The following is a 21,976-nucleotide window of genomic DNA, read 5'->3' on the forward strand; positions in this document are numbered from 1 at the left end:
AGAGTGAAAATGAGGCAAATAAAGAAAAAATGGTTTTACCAGGCACTGAATCTTTACTTTGCATAAATTTGATTTCTGCTCTTTCTTTTTTCTCTAGCTAACAGACCTAAAAGAAGCATCATGTTCCATGACTTCATTTCACCCCAGGGGACTTCAAGCTGTCCGTGCCCAGAAGTTCAAGAGTAAAAGGCCACGGAGTAACAGTGATTCTTTTCAGGAAGAGGATCTGAGGCAGGGTTTTCAGTGGGTGAGTGAGCAGCTGATGTTGATCAAGAAGAATTTAATGTGTGCTTGTCTAGGGAAGCCGGCCCTTACTTCCAGGGCAATTATTGAGCGAGCCTTCCCAAGTCTGCTCTGGCAATGCTGTCTAATTTCCCTGGGGAAAAAAAGTCAACATTAAAAAAAAGTGCTCTTTCTCTCTTCCCTTTCACCCACTCCTTTTCCCCATTCCCCTAGAGCAGAGGAAGAGCCTCGCTTTTGGGGCAGCCTCATCTTACTTGAACTTGGAGAAGCTGGGCGAAGGCTCTTATGCTACAGTTTACAAGGGGATTAGCAGGTGAGTGACACATAGCTGGGAGAGACTTTAGAGATGAGGGTCCCGCCTCCCCCAATTTCACATTATAAACCAGGTGAGACATCATAGAAGTTCATAGCACTCAGGACCTATGCAAGACACCATGGCCAATAGGGAGAGAGACATGATGACTTAAACAGCCTTGAAAGAAAAACAAACCTGCCCTGCCCTAATTAAAATCAGCCCACTTAAGTGTTTATCAGCCTTTCCCTTCTTGCATTCAATTCAGAGAATTCAAAGAAAATAGACGTTCTCTACTACTGACCCAAAGAACAACTACCACTCTTCAGGCTGGTGGGAGGCACAGTTGGTAAAGCGTCTCTAACAGGTTTTTTATATCCCTCCCTAAATCACAATGACAGAAGTTTGTAATGGCAACCTGGAATTTGCTGCTTCATTCCTCCACCTGGCCTTTATAGAAGAAACAGAAGTTGGTTGCTGCAAATTATGGTACATGCAAAAGATGATAAATCCTAGATTTTTTTATACTTGCAAAATACACAAAATGTCTGGAGAATAAAAATACTGCTTATCCAAAAGCTAAGTACTAATTTTGGTAAACAACCAACTTTGTTAAATATATGTAAAAGATCCATCAATTCCCCTTTTAGTCAAGGTGGGAAAGTTGGAAGGTCGCTTTTTTCTTTATGTTACTCCAATAGAGAGAAAAGTAATGGCTCAATAGTGGTTAAATATTAATTTTAAAAATATAGCTGATCCGAGTGCAGCGGTGTTTACAACTACTTGATCACAACCAGTTACAGATTTCTTTGTTCCTTCTCCACTCCCACTGCTTCACTTAACTGGCCAAAAACAAAAAAAGAAAAAAGAAAAATTTTATATAACTACTATAAGACTATTTATTATTTATCTTAGTATTTATGCTGTTATTATTATTTTTACATGTTAAAACAGGATTGTAGGGGACATACAATTTTATTTCACTTTATTATTTATCTATTTATTTATTTTGGAATGGAAACTGTCACCCAGGCTGGAGTGCAATGGTGCGATCTCAGATCACTGCAACCTCCACCTCCTGTGTTCAAGCAACTCTCCTGCCCCTGGCCCTTTATACTTTCTTACTCTGTTTTAGTCATGGTGTACATTAACTTTTTTTAATGCTGAGAACATCTGCAATAAAGGACCGCATTTTATTTTATTCTAACCTTCCTCATATCAATTTGGCCATGGTAACTGTTTCAAGGTGGCTCAGAACGGGGGCACCGTAGAACATACTTGGATACGTGGGCCCCATGGACACTCCTGATCTTCTGAGGTCTGACTTTGATTGTTCTGCACAAACAGACCTTTCCAGCCCAAAGTTTACACAGAATTCACTTATCTTTTCTTCTAGTTACTGTATGTTTTCTTTTTCATTTAACTCTTTCATCTACTGGGAATTTATATTGTATATTCACAATTATCCCAGCTCCATTTATTAGATTTTCTTTTCTCTGATGGTTTGAAATGCTGCCATGATTATATATTAGATCTCACAAATACTTGAAATTCTTTCTGTTCTAGTCTTTTAAAAATCATGTTTCCTTAATCTATCTTTTCTTATATTTGTGCTGCATGATTTTAATTATTGTTGCTTTAGGCTATTTTTAGAATATATCAAAACTCTAAGTTAGAGAATTATTGACATCTTTGCATTATTAGATCTTCTAATACAAATATCCTGTAAATATCTAATACAACAGTCTCTGGAATGGTCATTGTACAAGACCCTATAGAATCCCTACCCTCCATTCCCCAGCACACACTCAGCTCCTCCTTGTCCTCATCTCCTTCCGCTCTTCTGCTTCAATGCCAGACTGCTCCTGCCTCAGTCAAGGACTTTTAACTTGCTGTTCCCTCTGCCTGGAGCTGCCTTCCACTGTTCATAAACACAGCTGACTCCTCCCCTCCATCAGATTCCTGGTTCAAGTGTTACTTATTTATAAAACTGTAGTCTCAGCTACTCAGGAGGCTGAGGCAGGAGAATCACTTGAACTTTGGAGGCAGAGGTTGCAGTGAACTGAGATTGGCACCACTGCACTCCAGCCTGGGTGAGAATGACACTGTCTCAAAAAAAAAAAAAAAAAAAAAGCATTTTCTCTTATAAACATTATTTGCCAAAAAAACTCTTTGCAGAGTTTGGGGGAGAATTTCACAGAACCATGTTCTGAGGAAAATACTTACATCATAAAACTTTAAAACAAAATTTCAAAGACATGATAAGGCAAACAAAAGAAACTGGGGAAAAGTATATGCAAAATAGTTCAATAAAAAGGTGGGCAAATCGGCAAATCACAAGAAAGACAGAAAAGATCCATAAACTTATGAAAAGTCAGTTTCACATATGGTTAAATAAATATAAATTAAAATGTGATAAACCTTTTTACCTTTCAAATAGGCCAAAAAAAATGAAGATGAAAGCAAAAAGCCAACCCACATGATAGGGCTATGTCAGAGGGACGCAGGAGCCAAGTGAAAGAGCTTCCAAAGGACAAAGCAGCAAAAATTTGAGCAACCAAAAAAAGTGGTATTAAATTATAACCCAAAGTATAAAATAAATATCTATGAGTCCATACTGATATAAATAAATGATTCAGTACATTAACAAATGGGAGAGAAGAAACAAATCTCTCATGCCAAATAAATACAAATAATTTATGTAGATAATATACCTTCAAAGAGGTACAGCATAACTCTCCACTCCTTAAGTGTGGGTCATTCATAGTGGCATTTCTCTAAAAGTACAGTATGAAAAAGGGGGAAAAAGAGTAACTTTAGGATAGAGAAACCTGACCAACACTATCTCAGACAGGTGACTAAAGTCAGCATCAAAAGTCATAAATCATGATGATGGTATGCACTCTTTTTTTTTTTTTTTCCAGATGGAATCTCACTCTGTTGCCCAGGCTGGGGTGCAGTGGCGCAACCTCGGCTCACTGCAACCTCCGGCTCCCGGGTTCAAGCGATTCTCCTCTCTCAGCCTCCTGAGTAGCTGGGATCACAGGCGTGTGCCACTATACCCGACTAATTTTTTGTATTTTAGTAGAGACAGGGTTTCACCATGTTGCCCAGGCTGGTCTCAAACTCCCCAGCTCAGGCAATCCACCCGCCTCAACCTCCCAAAGTGCTAGGATTACAGGCATGAGCCACTGCGCCTGGCTGATGGTATGCACTCTTAATATGATATGATAAAGATGGTACTTTACCTCCCCCAAATCCATAACCCAGTCTAATCATAAGAGAAATATCAGAAAAGTTCCAAAAGAGGGGAGTCCTACCCAATACTTGACTAGTACTCCTCAAAACTGTCCAAGGTCATCAAAAACAAAGAAAGTCTGGGAAACTGTCATAGTCAAGAGGAGCCTAAGAAGACAGGACAGCTAAATATAATCCTGAATGAGATCCTGGACCAAAAAAAAGACATTAGGTAAAAACTAAAGAAATCTTAATAAACTATGGACTTTAGTTAGTAATAATGTGCCAATATTTTTAATTAATTATAACAAATGTATCATATTAATGTAAGATGTTAACAATAGAGGAAACTAAATGAGAGATAGATGGGAACTTTCTGTACTGCATTCTCAATTTTTCTGTAAATCTAGAACTGTTCTAAAAAATGAAGCCCAAAAGCCCCCAAAACAAAACCTGCCCCATGTTGGTGGGGGAGCATGAGAATGGCCATTCGCATGACCAGGTAGTATACTCCATGGGACAGTTTGGGAACATGAGTGCAAATCAATAAAAACATGTGCATTGCGTACCCTTTGTTTCAGCAATTCTGCCACTGCTTTAAGGAAGTAATTGGGGTTTTGTGAAAAGATTTGTCAACAAGTACGATCATCACAGTATTTTTATAATAGCCCAAAGCTAGAAACAATGGAAAGGCATTTGAAATTGGCTAAATACAGTGTAGTACATTTATATGATGAATTTTTTTTTTTTTTTTGAGACGGAGTCTCGCTCTGTCGCCCAAGCTGGAGTGCAGTGGCACGATCTTGGCTCACTGCAAGCTCCACTTCCCAGGTTCATGCCATTCTCCTGCCTCAGCCTCCCGAGTAGCTGGGACTACAGGTGCCCACCACCACACCCGGCTAATTTTTTGTATTTTTAGTAGAGACGGGGTTTCACCGTGTTAGGCAGGATGTTCTCAATCTCCTGACCTCGTGAACCACCAGCCTTGCCTTCCGAAAGTGCTGGGATTACAGGCATGAGCCACCGTGCCCGGCCTGATGAAATGTTAAATCTTTATTAAATATCGGATTGTACAAGAATGAACTATAAGAGAAAAGTTACACGGAGGAGAAAAAGTTACTAACTATATGATTTTAATCCCACTGTATTAAGAACAATGGATTTATACCTGCATTAAAATCTCTTCTCTATTCTCAGCACTTAGCTGATATCATGAATAAAATGATGAATGAGGGGAGAGTAGGAGGAAATGAAGAGAGATAATGGTGTGGCCTGGGAAGATCAGGTAGCACTTAGAAGCCCGCTGCAAGAATTTGGCTTTTATTCTAAGTAACGCATGGAGATATGGTGGCTTTTGAACAGAAAACTGACTTGTCCTGATTGTCATTTGAAAAGTATACCTCCAACTACTCTGCTGAGAGTAAATAGTAGGAGTGCAAGTGTCTCAGCAGGGAAACTGTTAGAAGACCACTACAAGGCTGGGCATGGTGGCTCACACCTGTAATCCCAGCACTTTGGGAGCCTGAGGTGGGCAGATCACCTGAGGTCAGGAGTTTGAGACCAGCCTGGCCAACATGGCGAAACCCCATCTCTGCTAAAAATACAAAAATTAGCCAGGTGTGGTGGGGGTCCCCTGTAATCCCAGCTACTCGGGAGGCTGAGGCAGGAGAATTGCCTGAACTCGGGAGGCAGAGGTTGCAGTGAGCCGAGATCATGCCACTGTACTCCAGCCTGGGCAACAGAGCGAGATTCTGTCTCAAAAAAAAAAAAAAAAAAAATACAATAAGTCAGATGAAAAATAATAATAAGCTCCAAATTTTCTATAATGGACATATATATATCACTTTAGCAAAGAGGGAAAATGCTTTGCAATATATATGTTATGTATTTATTGATACATGTTAAACTTTTTATTTTGAGAAAATTATAGATTTATGTGCTAGAATATATTTTGAAGCGAAAGTGCTTTTGTTAAGCCATCTTTGGTATAAATTGCTGCTTTGAACCAATAAGTGTGTGCCCCTCAATCCCTCTCTTCTAGAATAAATGGACAACTAGTGGCTTTAAAAGTCATCAGCATGAATGCAGAGGAAGGAGTCCCATTTACAGCTATCCGAGAAGGTAAGAACAGCAGAAATGGACCCAATAGATTTGTTTTGAGTCCTTGATTTGGTAAAAAATGTATTGCATTGATCCATTCAGCATCTAGTTTTGATTCTTCTGGAATACTATAATTACATTTTTATTTTTCATACAAGTTTTTCAAGAGCCTGTACACTGCTATTTTATTACTTAATTTTGAGGAAATTGAGATTTAAAACTCTTATATCACTTGACCGAAACTATGAATTCACTGAGCAATTACTAATACTTTCCATGTGTTTGGCCTCATGCTAGGTGCTAAGGCTATACCTATATAACCTCAGAAAATTCCTATAAAAGTGAAAATATATAATCACACAAATTCTTCCTGGGAAATTTGCCTGAACATAGCATGTTGTTAGCTAGCACTTGGAGATTCTGCAGAAGGCATGCATTTTTAGTGTTCTGCCTGATTTTCTCTGTGGCCTGGACAGTACAGCAAATGGGTGAGGAACCTGGTGTCAAATGGACTTGGGTTTGCAGCACAGGTCCACCAATCACTAGTGGTATGATGTTGGGTAGGTTACTTTACTTATTTATTACTCAGTTTATTGCAGAAAGAGGATAATAGTGGTACCTATTTCATGGAGTTGTTATGAGGATTCAACAAGAATATGTATATAAAGCACTTATCACAGAGTCAATTTTTCAGAGTTCAACAAATGTTGACCATTATTATTCCATTCTTCTTTTCCTGGGTAATGTCTTATTTACCATCAAGATAACTAATACTTTATAATATAAACATCAAGAAGCCAACATAGTGAAATGAATCATTAAAAATATAATTTATCAACCTTTATTGCATGAGCCATTTGAAATAAGATGATGATAGGATTGCTATGCATTTCAGCAAAATCCCAGAGAAATGGCACTTCCCCGGCCTTATTTTCTCCCACTTTTAACTACTTATCTTCTGTTCTTTACTGAGCACATGCTATATGCAGAGTATGCTGCTGGATGCTGTGATGGATAAGAAGAGAAACCCATATCTTTGTTCCATCATTTGCAGTCTTAGCAGAGCACATGATTCAAGTTACAAGTGTATAAAAGACATAAACTAAGATGAGAGCAAGTTAGTCTCAGTGTGACTGATGGAGTCAGTAGATTTTGAACTGAGCTTGGAAGGATGGGTTATGGAAAAAGCAATTCAGAAAATGAGTTTATAACTGAATTTGATACCCTTTTCAAAAGTCTGTCAGAGCCCCTGGGAAATACATCATTTTGAATTTAATTGGAAGGGCCAAATGGGCTATTGGTTTAGCCAGAGATTCATCCTGGTAGGATCAGGTGCATTCTGGGAGAAGGCATGGTTTTAAGTGTTTAATATAATGGAAACTGCATTAACTAATGTACTTATTAATGGTCTCCATGAAAGGATGATCAGATTTGGAAAGAGGTGTATGGATAAGTTAAAGAGTGTTTGTGAACGTAATAGAAATTCCCAGGTCACCCGCATAAGAGGAAGGTTTCCTTTGTGAGCTTGAGTTTGCCAATTGCTTAAGACTGGCTTTGCTTAGATATTGCCCACAGCCAAGTTTTTCAGGTTGACATTTAACTGTAACAGTGAAACCTTTTGCCAGGTTTGCTAACAGATGGTTCTCAGCATGGTTCAGAAAAGCTGGATCTGTTTTGTTCTGTATGCTAAATGTTTCTTTCATTGCATATTTACGGAGGAATTGCCTCTCCATCACAGGTGTTTACAATTACATTTAGTAGTCAACTGTGGACTTTCTTGGTTTGTTTTATGGACTTACCTTACCGAATGCTTTGCTTGTGTAATATTAAAAACCACAAGAGGATTTCTGACACATTGGAGGTTGTTAGGAATCCAATTTCCAAAAATGAATGTTTCTTTTTACACCACTATAAAAGCTTGGAGCCCTTGTTAAAAGAGCCCTCTCCCCTCAAGAAGATATGAGGCTTTATTCGAAAACTTTGGCACTGTCCCATTTTTCCTGTAAGAACTTTAAGGATGTGAGACCAGGGAGACAGGAGGTTAAATGAGAAGGGCTGGAAGGCAAAATAAGAACAGCTGGAGTTCATTAGCTAAAATCCAGGGTCACTAGCTAAAAAGGCAACCGAAAGGCACGTGCAGGAAAACTGAACAAGTAATACAGCCTTCTTTAAAAAGCCTTGAAGCAGGAATTGCTTTTCCTGAACAATTTGGCTGCCCTGATGGTATAGCAGCCAAAGATTTATTAAGTATGATTTTACTACATATATGGTCTCTTTCTATACAGGTAGAATACATGTGGCAATTTACTAGTCTGGTCATTTGGAGTACTATTTTCATTTGACCTTAACATGTGATATTATGAAACTAGCAAAAGTATGAACAGCACTAAGGGAAATAATTTTTTTCTTTTCTTTTTTTTTTTTTTTGAGACGAAGTTTTGCTCTTGTTGCCCAGGCTGGATTGCAATGGCAAGATCTCGGCTTACTGCAACCTCTGCCTTCGGGGTTCAAGCAATTCTCCTGCCTCAGCCTCTGGAGTAGCTGGAATTACAGGCATGCGCCACCACACCCGGCTAATTTTGTATTTTTTGTAGAGACAGGGTTTCACCATGTTGGCCAGGCTGGTCTTGAACTCCTGACCTCAGGTGATCCGCGTGTCTTAGCCTCCCAAGGGAAATATACCTTAATACATGTGTCAGGTGCTTTTCATACTTCTTTCAATCCTCTTAACAATCTTTAGAGATAGATATTATTAATATTATTCCACTATATGGTGGTGATTCAAACCGAATCTCTCTGATTCAAAAATTCATATGCTTTCTATGCACCCACTCTAGAAATATTCATTTAGCACCTACTATGACCAGGCACTCTGCCGAACTGCTAGATACACAGCAATACACAAAATAGACGTGTTCCCTACCACCCTCGTTCCTTTGCTAATTAAGAAAAGCAGAGGCCTTCATAGTGCCTTAGAAATCTCTCATAATTGACTTTAGAATTGTATTTTAAGTGTTTATTTTTACAACTAGGAGAAAATACTTTCATTTGAATAGGCTAATGTGTTATGTTTTTACATAGTACAACATTTCTTAGTTTTATGAAACTTTATAGCAATATCTTAATAATGTGCATTGTTTTAGATATTTTTGTTCAAGTGGTCAACTTTTGGTTTAAACTGAGGACTTTCAGCCTGTTAATAGCATTTTTCTTAGGAAGGAGTCATATAACTAATCTTTTTTGAGGACCAGGCATATGACATAATCTCCCCCCCCATATAATATATATTTTTAAAACCTTTATACCAACCCTAGGAAGTAAAATGTGCTATTTTTGTTGTAGAGATAAAGAAATTCCAGCCTCAGAGAGGTTAGGTAACTTGTCTGAGGTCACAGAGATAGTAATCAGAGTTGTTAGAATCCATATCTATTCTATTTAAAATCCTTTCTACTTTATTATGATGAATTTGGAAATGCTTAACTAAAGTATTTATTGTTTGGCAACAGTAAAAATAAAAATAGGAATCCGTTTTTTATTATACATTTTATATAAACATTAAGGAAAATGCAGAAGAAGTATTTTTTTAATCTTTAATTTTAGATTCAAGGGGTACATGTCCAGGTTTGTTACATGAGTATATTGCATGATGCTGAGGTATCCTGTCACCCAAATAGTGAATATAGTACCTGATAGGTAATTTTTCAACCCGTGTCCCTCTCCCTTCCTCTCCCCTTCTGGAGTCCCTGGTGTAGTGTCTATTATTCCCATCTTATGTCTGTGTGTACCCAATACCCCCAGTTATTAGCTTTCACTTGTAAGTGAGAACATGTGGTATTTGTTTTCTGTTCCCACATTAATTCACTTAGGATAATGGCCTCCGTCTGCATCCATGTTGCTGCTAAGAACTTGATTTTGTTCTTTTTTTTTTTTTTGTGGCTGCATAGTATTTTATGGTGCCAGTGTACAAATTTTCTTTATCCCGTACACCATTGCTGGGCACCTAGGTTGAGTCCATGTCTTTGCTATTGTGAATAGTGCTGTGACGAACATGCAAGTCTAGGAGTGTTTTTGACAGAACAATTTATTTTCCTTTGGGTATATACCCAGGAATGGAATTGCTGGGTCAAATGGTAATTCCGTTTTTGGTTTTTTTGAGGCAGGAGATGGGACTCGACTCCAGAGATGGGGCTTGAACACTAAACCAAATTTAGGACTAGCCAAAACAGGGCCTGGGTGGAGGCAACTTTCCAGAAGACACACCCACCAGTGTGCCATGTCAGTTTACCATTGCCATGGCAACATCTGAAAGTTACCACCCTTTCCCATGGCAACAACCTGACAACCTGGAATTACCACTCTTTTCCTAAAACTTTCTGCATAAACTGCCCCTTAATTTGCATATAACTAAAAGTGGGTATAAATGTAACTGTAGAGCTACCTCTGAGCTGCTACTCTGGGCACACTGCCTATGTGGCAGCCCTGCTCTGCAAGGAGAGGTACACCTGCTGCTGCTGAACACTGCTGCTTCAATAAAAGCTGCTAACACCACAGGCTCACCCTTGAATTCTTTCCTGGGTGAAGCCAAGAACCCTCCCAGGCTAAGCCCCAGTTTGGGGGCTCGCCTGCCCTGCCTCACTTTGAGAAATTTCTAAACTGTTTTCCACAGTGGCTGAACTAATTAACATTCCCACCCACAGTGTATAAGCATTCCCTTTTCTTCTCAAGCTTACCAACATCCATTAATTTTTTACTTCTAAATAATAGCCTTTTTGACTGGTGTGAGATGGTATCTCATTGAGGTTTTGATTTGCATTTCTCTGATGATTCGTGACATTGAGCAATTTTTTCACATGTTTGTTGGCCATTTGTGTGTCCAGAAGAAATATTTTAAAGAAAATAACATATCATGTTGTATATTCGTCAATTCTGATTCTATCATTGATTCTACAGTGCCGGTAATTGCAGTGTTTAAGTTAGAAACAGTCTCAGCTAAGAATCTTTTAAGATCATTCTCTAGTAAAAACATTATAAAGTAATGATTCCCAATCCATATATGAGAAAACTGAGCCGAAAATAGGCTAAGGGGCCTCCCTAAGGTCATACAATGAGGCAGGGGAGGAGGCTGATTTGAACCTCTGAATTGCCAATGACCACAAATAGTCTAGGGTAGGCCTGGTTGACAGAAAGTCTGCCATTGAACACAATCAAATCACATCACAAATATAGCAAATTCATTGTGCATAGTTACATCTTTATAAAACAAAATAATGCCAGGATAATGGTATGTGATCAGCACCACAATTCCAAAGATACCAAGACAACTACTTATCTGACACTTGTCTTAGTATTTCTCTAACATTTATCTAAAATTATTTCAATTATTTCTTTTCTTGGAATGCATAACTTGACTCATTGACTTGATCTGTGATTCTCAAGTCAGAGGAAATGTAACAACAGGGACTAGAAACACTTTTTTATTCAATGTCCAGTGAGGGTTGAGGAGGACTCCATCATTGACTCATTATATGATTCCTCATAAACTCATTACAAATGGCCTGGCTTTCATTAATTCATGAGCACTTATTGAGCACCACATGCCAGGCCTGTGCTAGTGCTGGAGATGCAAAGACAAGGGCAAGTTCAATCCATGCCCTCAATGAGTTTACAGCCTAAAGACAACTTTGACTACGAGGCCTTCATTACATAGAGCCACATCCTAGGACTTGGAGAATCAGCTTTCCTCTGGAGCCTTAAAGACATCCCTATTTACTTTTGTGTCTTTTCTTTGAAGAAAAACAAAAATAAGTATACATAGGATACATTAATAATAAAAAACACTATTTTATGAGACTCAGAATGCTAATTTTAGGATCTTTGCCCTTCTCAGTTGACTTTTGTGTCCCTCAACTGTTTAGTCTGCAGGACAGATATCACATCCTGCTGTGCAGTTTATAAAATGTCCTTAAAATTAGAAGAAAGAAAGACCTTTTCTTCCTGGGTTTAAGACCCACACATCTGAGGCTGTAGGCATTTCAGATCCCTCTGGTGGATGGACCAAAATGATAAACAATACTGTGAGATAAATGCTTTAAACATCATCTGCTCTTTCATCTGAATTCCCTATTCATTATTCAGCAAAATTCAAAGTTTTCATATAATGATTTCAGTAGTTCTAGGGCACTAGAAAAGCAGTAATAGGAATGGCCATAAAGCATACAACATTTATAATCTAATGAGGGAGACAACTAAAAGAAGGAATAAAAGCATCTTCAACAGAAACACCCTTTACCAACCAACTAGAGATATAGAAATGATATTAGGTAATTAGTGACCACTGATTTAAAGATAAATATTTATTGAGTGCCAGACATTGTTCTAGGCACTGAGTATATAGCAATAAGCAAAAAAACAAAAGTGCCCACTCTTAATGGAGTTTATATTCTCAATTGTGGAGACAGACAATAAACAAATATTTATATATATAAAATGTCAGATGGTGGTGACAGGCACTATGGAAAAGAATAGAGCAGGGCCCAGAGAGAGAGGGTAGGATGGGGTAGAGGTGGGATGGGGTGGAGGGCTGCCGAGGTGGGCTGGAGTAGAGGGCTGCTATTTCATCTAGAATGGTCAAGGAAGTCTGTACCTATATGTATCATTTGAGCGGAGGCTCTGAAGAAAGTGAGGGAGGATGAAGGCAGAGAGGTGAGAAGAGAGGATTACAGGAAAAGACACTGGCAACTGTAAAATCCTGGGGTGGAAATGTGTTTGCAAGTGTGTCTAAGGAACAGCCAGGAGGCCAATGAGGCTAAAGCCAAGTGAGCAAAGATGGGAGTGTGAGGAGATGACAGGTCACGATGGACACAGCCAACAGTGGGGTGGGCAGGAAATCGCAAGTCCTTTGAATTTACTCTGCATGAGATGAGAGGCCACTGGAGGGTTTGGAACCAGGAGGCACATGCACTAACTCATTTGAGAAGGATAGCAGTGTCTGGCTGTCCTGTGCAGAAGTGGCCATAGGAGGGAAGCAGGGAAGCAGGCAGATGGGAGGCATTTGCAATAATTCAGCCAACATATGATAGTGGCTTGGTCCAGGGTGCTGGCAGAAGATATGACAAGAAGGGAGGGGTTCTGGACAATTTGGAAGGTAATGCCAATAGATTTGTATGTGATAAAAAGTTGAGAGGACTTGACATGTACAAGTGGTTAATCTTCATAAAATGGATGAATGGTTAAAAAGATTTCTGCAAAGAAACTGTGGGTTGAAGGTAAAATTAGTAATTCCCATGTAAGTGAACAACAGAGAAATATAAAACAGACACTTTTCCTACTCCTACAAAAACTGTAATTATCAAGAAAATGACATGAAATTTATACCCAGTATTGTTAGCAGGAAGCCTCATTCCAAGTAGATATTGTTCCTTGGCCATTTTAGCAAATGAGAGCATGAGGCCATCATAATGAACAAATCATGCCATCATGATTTAAAAAGAGGCATCTGGAGTTTTAGTAATAGGTGAGACTAAAATTATACTAAACATAAAATTAAAATATCTTAACAATATTCTTAGCAATTTCAGCTTTACCATATCCTTTTGAAATCTAATTTTGCTATATGCTTTGTAACATAGGGGTGGGGGAAAGAGAGAAATTTATGAGATAATTTATAAATAAAAATATACCTAAAGTATAAGCATTCTTAACTGATGGTCAGAAAATATGGAAGGTATTTAAAACTCTAGCAGAAACATACCATAAACAAGATTTTAAGACTGAGAGTAAAGGTTTAGTGGGGTTCAGGGTGAAAGACAGGGGCAAGAAGCTGGCAAGAAGAGGGAAGGGATAATAATTCTAATTTGCCTCTGTAATGCTTTACATTTACCAAGGTTCCACAAATGGTATCTGATTCCATCCTCATATCAACCCTATGAAGTAAGTCAGAAAAGACGATGTCTCTTTTCCTAAGGAATGAACTGAGACTTAGGTTGAGATACTCTCCAGAGCTTACTCAGGAAGTGACAGGGCCAGGATTCATATTAGGGCTTCTGGCTCCACAGACAGTTCTCCTTAAGACATTCAATAAATATGTTTGACAAATTAAGTGCTTACTCTTGGCTGAGTGTGGTACTAGGTGGTGTGGCAGCATCTCAAAAAGGGGGAAAGTCACTCCCTCAATTCCCATGTGGCCTTCAGTCTGAGACTAGGGAGATTAAACAGATGCCTGAGAAGCTGTTTATTACATTTACAAAGCAACACATTTGTCAAAGTGAAATAATAAATTTAGCCCATAAGGACTCTGGGGGCAAAAAGTAAAAATTAAAGCATTAGTCATTACAGCAAGTAGGGTTAACAGGTGTGATGGAGGTCCTTCAGCGTTTAAGTCAGCTTAAATTGACAAGTAAAGAGAGAAATTCACTGGCTCACAGATCTGATAACTACAGGCTGGTAGGGCATAAGCAATATCATCAGGAAGCCGTGTCTGTCATTACCCAACACTGGTTTGCTGTGCATTCATTTTATTCCCAGGCATGTTGTCACCAGGTGTTGGTAATCTGACCCCAGCAACTCTTGGCTAAATCCCACAGGTTTAGCTCTCACAATAGAAAGCACTTCTTTTCTAATGGCACCAGCAAAACAGGGCTCTGCCAAACTTGGGTTTTGTGCCTGTCTCTGAACCAATCACTAGGGATAGGAGAGAGCCGTGCTCTGATTGGTCAGCCCTGGGTCACATGCCCACTCTTGGGGAGACGCAGGGTCAGCTCCACCGGATGAGTATGGTCTGAGGAAGAAGACGGTTGTTTTTCCAGGGGAAAATAGAAGTGCCTCCACTAGAAGGGAGAATGGCTGTCAGGAGGGCAAAACGACAGATTCACTAAAATAGGTTGATGCCTAAAGAAAATAATTTTGTTCCTAAATTTAAGGGAGTATTTCAGTTGTTTTTAATCTTATGGAATTCTACACTGGGAGGGAGTTGGTGCAGGAGATTCATGATATACAGGCATAGGCTACAGAATGCTGCTTTGAGTTTTTATCCTTTACTTTTCCTTTCCTTTAAGCTTTAAAGACACGATTTCTTCATGCAGGGATGCCCTGAGGTGAGCCTCATCATCTCTCTCTCTCTCTTTTTTTTTTTTTTTTTTTTGAGATGGAGTCTTGCTCTGTCATCCCTGCCGGAGTGCAGTGGCGCAATCTTGGCTCATTGCAACCTCTGCCTCCCAGGTTCAAGCGATTCTCCTGCCTCAGCTTCCCGAGTAGCTGGGATTACAGGTGTGCACCACCATGCCCCACCACGCCCGGCTAATTTTTGTATTTTTAGTAGAGACGGGGTTTCACCATGTTGGCCAGGCTGGTCTCAAACTCCTGACCTCAGGTGATCCACCCACCTCGGCCTCCCCTGAGTGCTGGGATCACAGGCATGAGCTACCACGCACGGCCTCATGGTCTCTTTATTGTACATTTTCTAGTCTTTGCTTTCCTGAAGCCAGAGGTCTTCCTAACTCCGGAAACTCCAAAGACAGACTTTCAAACCCCTCCCTGTCACTTGGCCTTTTGTGATAACTTCTTTCCTTCAAGGCTGCCTTTAGTAACCTATTATTGAAGAGGCAAGAGAAAGCCCTCAACCTTCTCCACTTTCACCTCCCTGGGCTCCCCAAGTTTGGCCGACTCCTCTTTTCAAGTTCACATTTTCTCCTTTCCACAGAGGTTTGCAACATTACCTTTAAGAAATCATCTCCAGTCTCTATCATGTTTCAACAGTTCTTTACCCCATGCTCTTATCTCTGTCTCCCACCAATCATATCCACCAGCCCTATTGACCGCTTGTGGGAGTTAGAATTTTGGAGACTGGTCATATGTCGCAAAGTCCTGCTCTAGAAGGCAGAACACTCCATTTCCTACTCCTCCAAAGCCCTTTATCTCTCCAGGCCTCTCCTCCTGTAGCTCTGAAGCCGGGTTGATGAGATTCCCAGAGGGGAGCATTTAGTGCTCTGAGTGCTTTGATGAAATTGATTAGGTAAATGGAAACATATTTTTTGCAACCACTCTAGCCTGTAGGAACAATAAGTTGTATAAATGCAATGATTTGCCATTTTTGAAATAATGAAGGTTCTTTGTAATTTTAAATATTCTTTTGCCACAAGAGATTGTTTTTCAGCAGTAAAATAACCAGAATGTTTGATTTGAAATGTTTAAAAAATATATACTGTCTGATATCTTTAGAGCAGCACTTTCATTATCAATGATGGATTTAACATTTTGTTTACTTTTTCTAGCTTCTCTCCTGAAGGGTTTGAAACATGCCAATATTGTGCTCCTGCATGACATAATCCACACCAAAGAGACACTGACATTCGTTTTTGAATACATGGTGAGTTGTTCGAGCATTTTACAACACTTGAGAAAAATAGCCTGGTACTTGTATAATGAATCTGTTAATATTTTATGGCATGATAAAACTTTTATTACAATGTGGAAAGTATCATGGAAATTTTCATTACTGTGATTAGTAGAACCTTATTGTTCCCACATCCGTCTTTGGTCCTGCTTCCTTACCCATAACTTTTGCTGTCCCTTTTCCCCTCATCAGCAATAATAAATGAGGATCTTGAGTTTACCTTCTAAATAAAGCTTTTGCACTTATTTTTAATCTAGTTTTAATCACTATCTGAGCAGAATCCAACATTTTTTCATTGACAAGGTAAAAATCACAAGATATTTAAAAATTGTATGCAAGCTTGCTAAAGAATAACTCATGTTGTATTTTTGGAAGAAAACATATTTAAATAAGCAGAAAGAACTTACAAGGTATGTGTACTTGACTTGCCTCCAAGGACACTTGGAGAGTGAAAAATTCCTGCGTCATTGTGTTCAGTGCCAGTCATTTAAAATGAGCATCTCTGTGCTGAGAAACAGTCTTTGTTCTAAGAGCAGCCAGTTAGAAAGACACACTGTGTTTGACCTTAACAGTGGGTTCTCAGAAAACCTGGTTATATTCCTTTTGCACCTTATTCTTAAAATTCTGTACTTTTTAATACCTTCTGACAGTCAAGTCAATATTCTGCTTTAGGACGCTATCCAAGCACCACTGACTTCACTCTCTTCTCTTTCTCCGCTGTTTTATTTAGCACACAGACCTGGCCCAGTATATGTCTCAGCATCCAGGAGGGCTTCATCCTCACAATGTCAGAGTGAGTACGTTAAGGGTCAGGACCCTCTCCTGGCTTGCCCACAGAAGGAGAATTCTGAAACAGACTGCCTCACCAAGCAAAGTCCTATGATACTAAATAAGAGGATGGACATCACTGATATTCCACAGAAAAGTTTTGTTTTGTTTTTGTTTTTGTTTTTTTTAAAAAAAGGAAAGAAAAAAGAAAAAGAGTTGCTGAGTTGCTTCTTAAGATATGGAGCAATGTTTTCTGAGCAACCTGATGCTGTCAGTCATGGCCACATGCAAATGTGCCTTTAGATGAATAAACGAGTGAAGGAGAATTATACTAAAAGGAAAAAAGTAAAGCTAGGCCATCAAAAAATAAATACCTTCTTCATATCAGATTACTGTGGTCTATGATGAAGTCTGCAATACTTGTACTAGCAGATCCTATTATATATGTGGCCCTAACTCCCATGTTTCCAGTCATTAGAATAGAAATAATAAACTCTTAATTAGCTATAATTCTACATCTGTTATAAATTTTAGAAACCATTTATATTTCATACTTTTTATTCCCTAAGGTTTTATTGGCATTAATTAATTGATTGGCTCTTAAAATAACCATATGAAATTTGTATATGATGTATTTATTCATTTAACTAATATTTATTTATGTGTTCATTTATTCATTCATTTAAGAAATATTTATTGAGTACTTATTGCTGTAATAAGTTCTGGGGTTTCAATAATGAATAAGTTGTGTTTCTTATTTTCAATGAGCTTAAAGTCCACTAAGATATATGAACTTAAATAGGCAGTGAGGGCCAGTCTTCAAGCGACAGCAATGCAAGATGGCAGCCACCATGGGCTCGGGCAATTTATGAAAGCCGAATATACAGCCTTAAAATAGAATGTGGACCTAAATACCCAGAAGCACTCCCCTTTGTAAGATTTGTAACAAAAATTAATATGAATGGAGTTAATAGTTCTAATGGAATGGTGAACCCAAGAGCCATATCAGTGCTAGCAAAATGGCAGAATTCATATATCATCAAAGTTATCCTTCAAGAGCTTCAGCGCCTAATGATGTCTAAAGAAAATGTGAAACTCCCTCAGCCATCTGAAGGACAGTGTTACAGCAGTTGATCAAAAAGAAAAACCACAGGCCCTTCCTCTTCCCCCATACTCGATGTAAGCAGTCTTCATTTTCCATAGTAGTAAATTTTCTAGATACATCTTGTAGAGTTCAAAGTATTGGAAAGGAAGCTCCCATTCAAAGGAAATTTATCTTAAGATACTGTAAATGATACTAGTTTTCGTACATTTGAAATATATAAGTTGTTAGCCTGGAGCGGTGGCTCACACCTGTAATCCCAGCCCTTTGGGAGGCCAGGGTGTGCAGATCATGAGGTCAGGAGTTTCAGACCAGCCTAGCCAATATGGTGAAACCCCGTCTCTACTAAAGATACAAAAAATTAGCCAGGTGTGGTGGTACACGCCTGTAAACCCAGCTGCTCGAGAGGGTGAGGCAAGAGAATTGCTTGAACCCAGGAGGCGGAGGTGCAGTGAGCAAAGATCACACCAATGCACTGTAGCCTGGGTGACAGGGCAAGACTCCATCTCAAAAAAAAAAAAAAAGAAACATGTAAGTTGTGCTATAACAAATAAATAAACAGGCGGTGAGAAGCAAAGTGCTAAAGCCTATGACCATGGTAACTAGGAATACTGTGGGAACACATAATAAGGGAACCTAACCCAGTCTTGGAAGTAAGGTTTTGGAAAGGAATGTTTGAGGACAAAGGGTTAAGGAGAGTGAAAAAAAAAAATTAAAATACCAGTTAGCTGTGTGGAGAATGGGATAGGGAGCTAACTAGGAAATCAAATAGGAATGTTTCATGGTGTGTTAAGGACCCTGGTAAGGATGAAGACCATTACATTATCTGCAGGATCACGGGATTTTTTTTTTTATGGTAACGCTTGGCAATTTGAATAGAGGAGCAGAGAATGTAGACAGTTGGATTGAGTCAGAGTTGAAGTTCTGCCAGACATGTGAAAGGAAGAGACAGGTAGGCAAGAGAGTTGAAGAGATTATCAAGACAGAAGTTAATGTGCTGGCCAGTGGCATCTAGTCTGAGTCTAATCTGAGGGAAGGAAGTGAAGATAAGCAGCTTGCTGATAGTTACGAAGAGAGTGGAAGAGTTCAAGGACCTAGAGGTGTTGATTAAATAGAAGAATGATTGGAGAAAGAATAACTGTGAGAGAGTGAGATTTTCAGGCCTGAGTGACTCTCACATACCAGACACTGTGCTAAATGCTTCGAAGGGTAACTAGATATAAAAGACATGATCTCTGCCCTCAAGGGACTTACAGCCAAAAGCAAGAGATAAGAAATACACACCAATGCTATTATAGGACATTTGTGTAGAATGTCAAGAAAGAAATACGATCTAGTACTGTAGATGTGCAACGGCATCAAAGATATCTTCTAGTTTCAAGAAGTTTCAGATCAGCCGGGCGCGGTGGCTCAAGCCTGTAATCCCAGCACTTTGGGAGGCTGAGGCGGGTGGATCATGAAGTCAGGAGATCAAGACCACCCTGGTTAACACGGTGAAACCCCGTCTCTACTAAAAATATAAAAAATTAGCCAGGCGTGGTGGCAGGTGCCTGTCGTCCCAGCTACTCAGGAGGCTGAGGCAGGAGAATGGTGTCAACCTGGGAGGCGGAGCTTGCAGTGAGCCAAGATCGCCGCACCACACTCCAGCCTGGGTGACAGAGTGAGACTCCATCTCAAAAAAAAAAAAAAAAAAAAAAGTTTCAGATCTTAAACACACTGCATTTCAAGAGTCTGGAATACGAGAGCATGTTACAGGGAGAGAAAATGTTTTCAGCAAAGGTACAGAGTAGGGAAATACAGGATATGTTCAAGGAAGAGGACCCCAGAGTCATGGCTTGTTAGGGTTAGAGGAAACACAGTGTTTTGCAATCTCCAGGTTCCATTAGTGCGTTATGAAATCAATATGGTGGTTAGCAACCTGCATTTTAAAAAATGAAATAAATGGATGAGAAGAGAATAGAAAATATTAGCATGCATTACATTTTGAAAGAGCAAGTATTATTTTCTGCAACTTTTGCTCCAATTGTAACTGTACTTATATTTTTGTGTATGGATGTGAATACCGGATACATATATATTTCTTACTGTAGACTGCAGTCAAAAAATCTTTAAAGCACTGGCCTGGTCTAACTTCCTTATTTTGCAGAGGAGAAATCCAAGATCTGAGAGGACAAACATTTTGCCTGAGGTTATAGAACCAGCTTGTGCCATTGCTAAAAGTGATTCTTAGTTAAAATTCTTTCCCACTAGTGCCATACTGCATTTCTAGTTCTGTTGGCCTGAAATACAGAATATATTAGTGAAACAGCATACACAAGTCTGGGGAAATAGATTGGGTAGGTGGCTGAGAGCCTCATTTTCTAAGAAATGTGGACCTTAGGCAGGGTATAGTGGCTTACACCTATAATTCCAGCACTTTGGAAGGCCAAGTCAGGAAGATCGCTTGAGCCCAAGAGTTCAAGACTAGCATGGGCAACATAGCAAGACCTCATCTCTACAAAAATTTTAAAAATCAGCTGAGCATGGTGGCATACGACTGTAGTCCCAGCTACCTGGGAGGCTAGGCGAGTGGATCGCTTGAGCCCAGGAGTTTGAGGCTGAGGTGAGCCATGATCACACAACTGCACTCCAGCTTGAGTGACAGAGGAAGACCCTGTCCCTAAAAAAGAAAGAAACGTGGATTTTATTCCTTAGACAGTACAGTCATTAGTCATTAAGTTTGAGTTGAAAGAAAATAATTGATCAGAAGAAATTTATATCACTGTGGTCTGTAGGATGTATGAAAGGAAATAAGAGACTAGAGTCAAGGATTCCACTTAAGAGTTTGTTTGTTTGTTTTGAGACAGGGTCTCCTTTTGTTACCCATGCTAGAGTGCAATGGTGCAGTCATGGCTCACCGCAGCCTCAAACTCCCAGCCTCAAATTATCTTCCCACCTCGGCCTTCCAAAGTGCTGGAATTACAGGGGTGAGCCAAAGAGTTTATTGATGTGGCCTGGCCTAGTGCTTCTCAAACTCAAAAGCAGACAAGTGACCGGGAACCTGACTCAACAAGTCTGGGTTTAAGCCTGAGCCTCTGCATTCTAACATGAGCCAAGCTGATGCAGATGGTGCTGGTCAAGAGCCAAGCACCAAGCAGCAAGGATCTAGTTAGCAATTAGTAATCAAGGCTGATATGGTAGTGACAATAAGAATGGAGAGGAACGTGAAAATCAGTAACAAAGAAGAGTTCACCTCTTGGTAATGTGAGCATGAGGAGGGAAAGGATGGGGCCAAACATAACTGGTTTTGAGTTTGACTGACGAGGAGAATTGTAGCTCTATTAACAGAAATAGGAGAAGAAGTTGGTTTGGAGAGAAAGAGGAGGAGTCCTGTTTCAGACGTGTTGAGGTCCCAGGTGAAACAGGATCTCCAAAGGGAAATGAGCAGTAGGCAACCTAAAAGGAAATCTGTGCTCAGAAGGGAGCTGTGAGCTCGACGTGTAGATCTGAGGGTCATCAGCACATAGAGTTTAGAAGACCAAGGAGTAGGCAACCAAAAGAGCAAATACACAAAGAGAGGAGGACTGATGATGAGACTTTTGCCTTTTGGGATGAGAAGAGGAACAGGAAATTAAGGAACGAAGGGAAGCAGCTTGTAGGAATGTAGAGCATCTGGAAAAAAATACACACTGTCATGGAAGTCAAGGGAAGAAGCAATTTCAAGAAGGAAGGTATGGTGGACAGTATTACAAGCATCAGGAATACAGCTAAAAGTCATACTCTTGACTGCATTGACCTTGTGGATTTGTGAGGGACACACTAATAAATAAAGGAATTTATTGTGGGTATATGGAGGCACAAAGGA

General features: G+C 39.5%; 1 protein-coding gene and 1 pseudogene across 5 annotated transcripts in view; both read left to right on the top strand.

The window, feature by feature from the left end:
- The window catches only part of CDK15 (cyclin dependent kinase 15), a 112,132-nt gene that overhangs the window by 22,796 nt on the left and 67,360 nt on the right, over window positions 1-21,976 (top strand). For 4 of the 5 annotated variants that reach the window (XM_004092005.2, XM_012508345.2, XM_004092006.1 and 1 more), the window contains 5 exons: window positions 98-247; window positions 462-556; window positions 5,814-5,893; window positions 16,141-16,235; window positions 16,993-17,055. In XM_004092005.2, coding sequence (XP_004092053.1) covers window positions 128-247; window positions 462-556; window positions 5,814-5,893; window positions 16,141-16,235; window positions 16,993-17,055 — 453 coding nt within the window. In that variant the 5' untranslated portion in view covers window positions 98-127. The remainder of the gene's footprint in view (window positions 1-97; window positions 248-461; window positions 557-5,813; window positions 5,894-16,140; window positions 16,236-16,992; window positions 17,056-21,976) is intronic. The other variant, XM_012508490.1, reaches the window with a different exon arrangement.
- On the top strand, window positions 17,269-18,164 carry LOC105738966 (annotated as a pseudogene).

This window comes from Nomascus leucogenys, chromosome 22a (genome assembly GCF_006542625.1).
Source record: "Nomascus leucogenys isolate Asia chromosome 22a, Asia_NLE_v1, whole genome shotgun sequence".
In the NCBI taxonomy this organism is placed as follows: Eukaryota; Metazoa; Chordata; class Mammalia; order Primates; family Hylobatidae; genus Nomascus; species Nomascus leucogenys.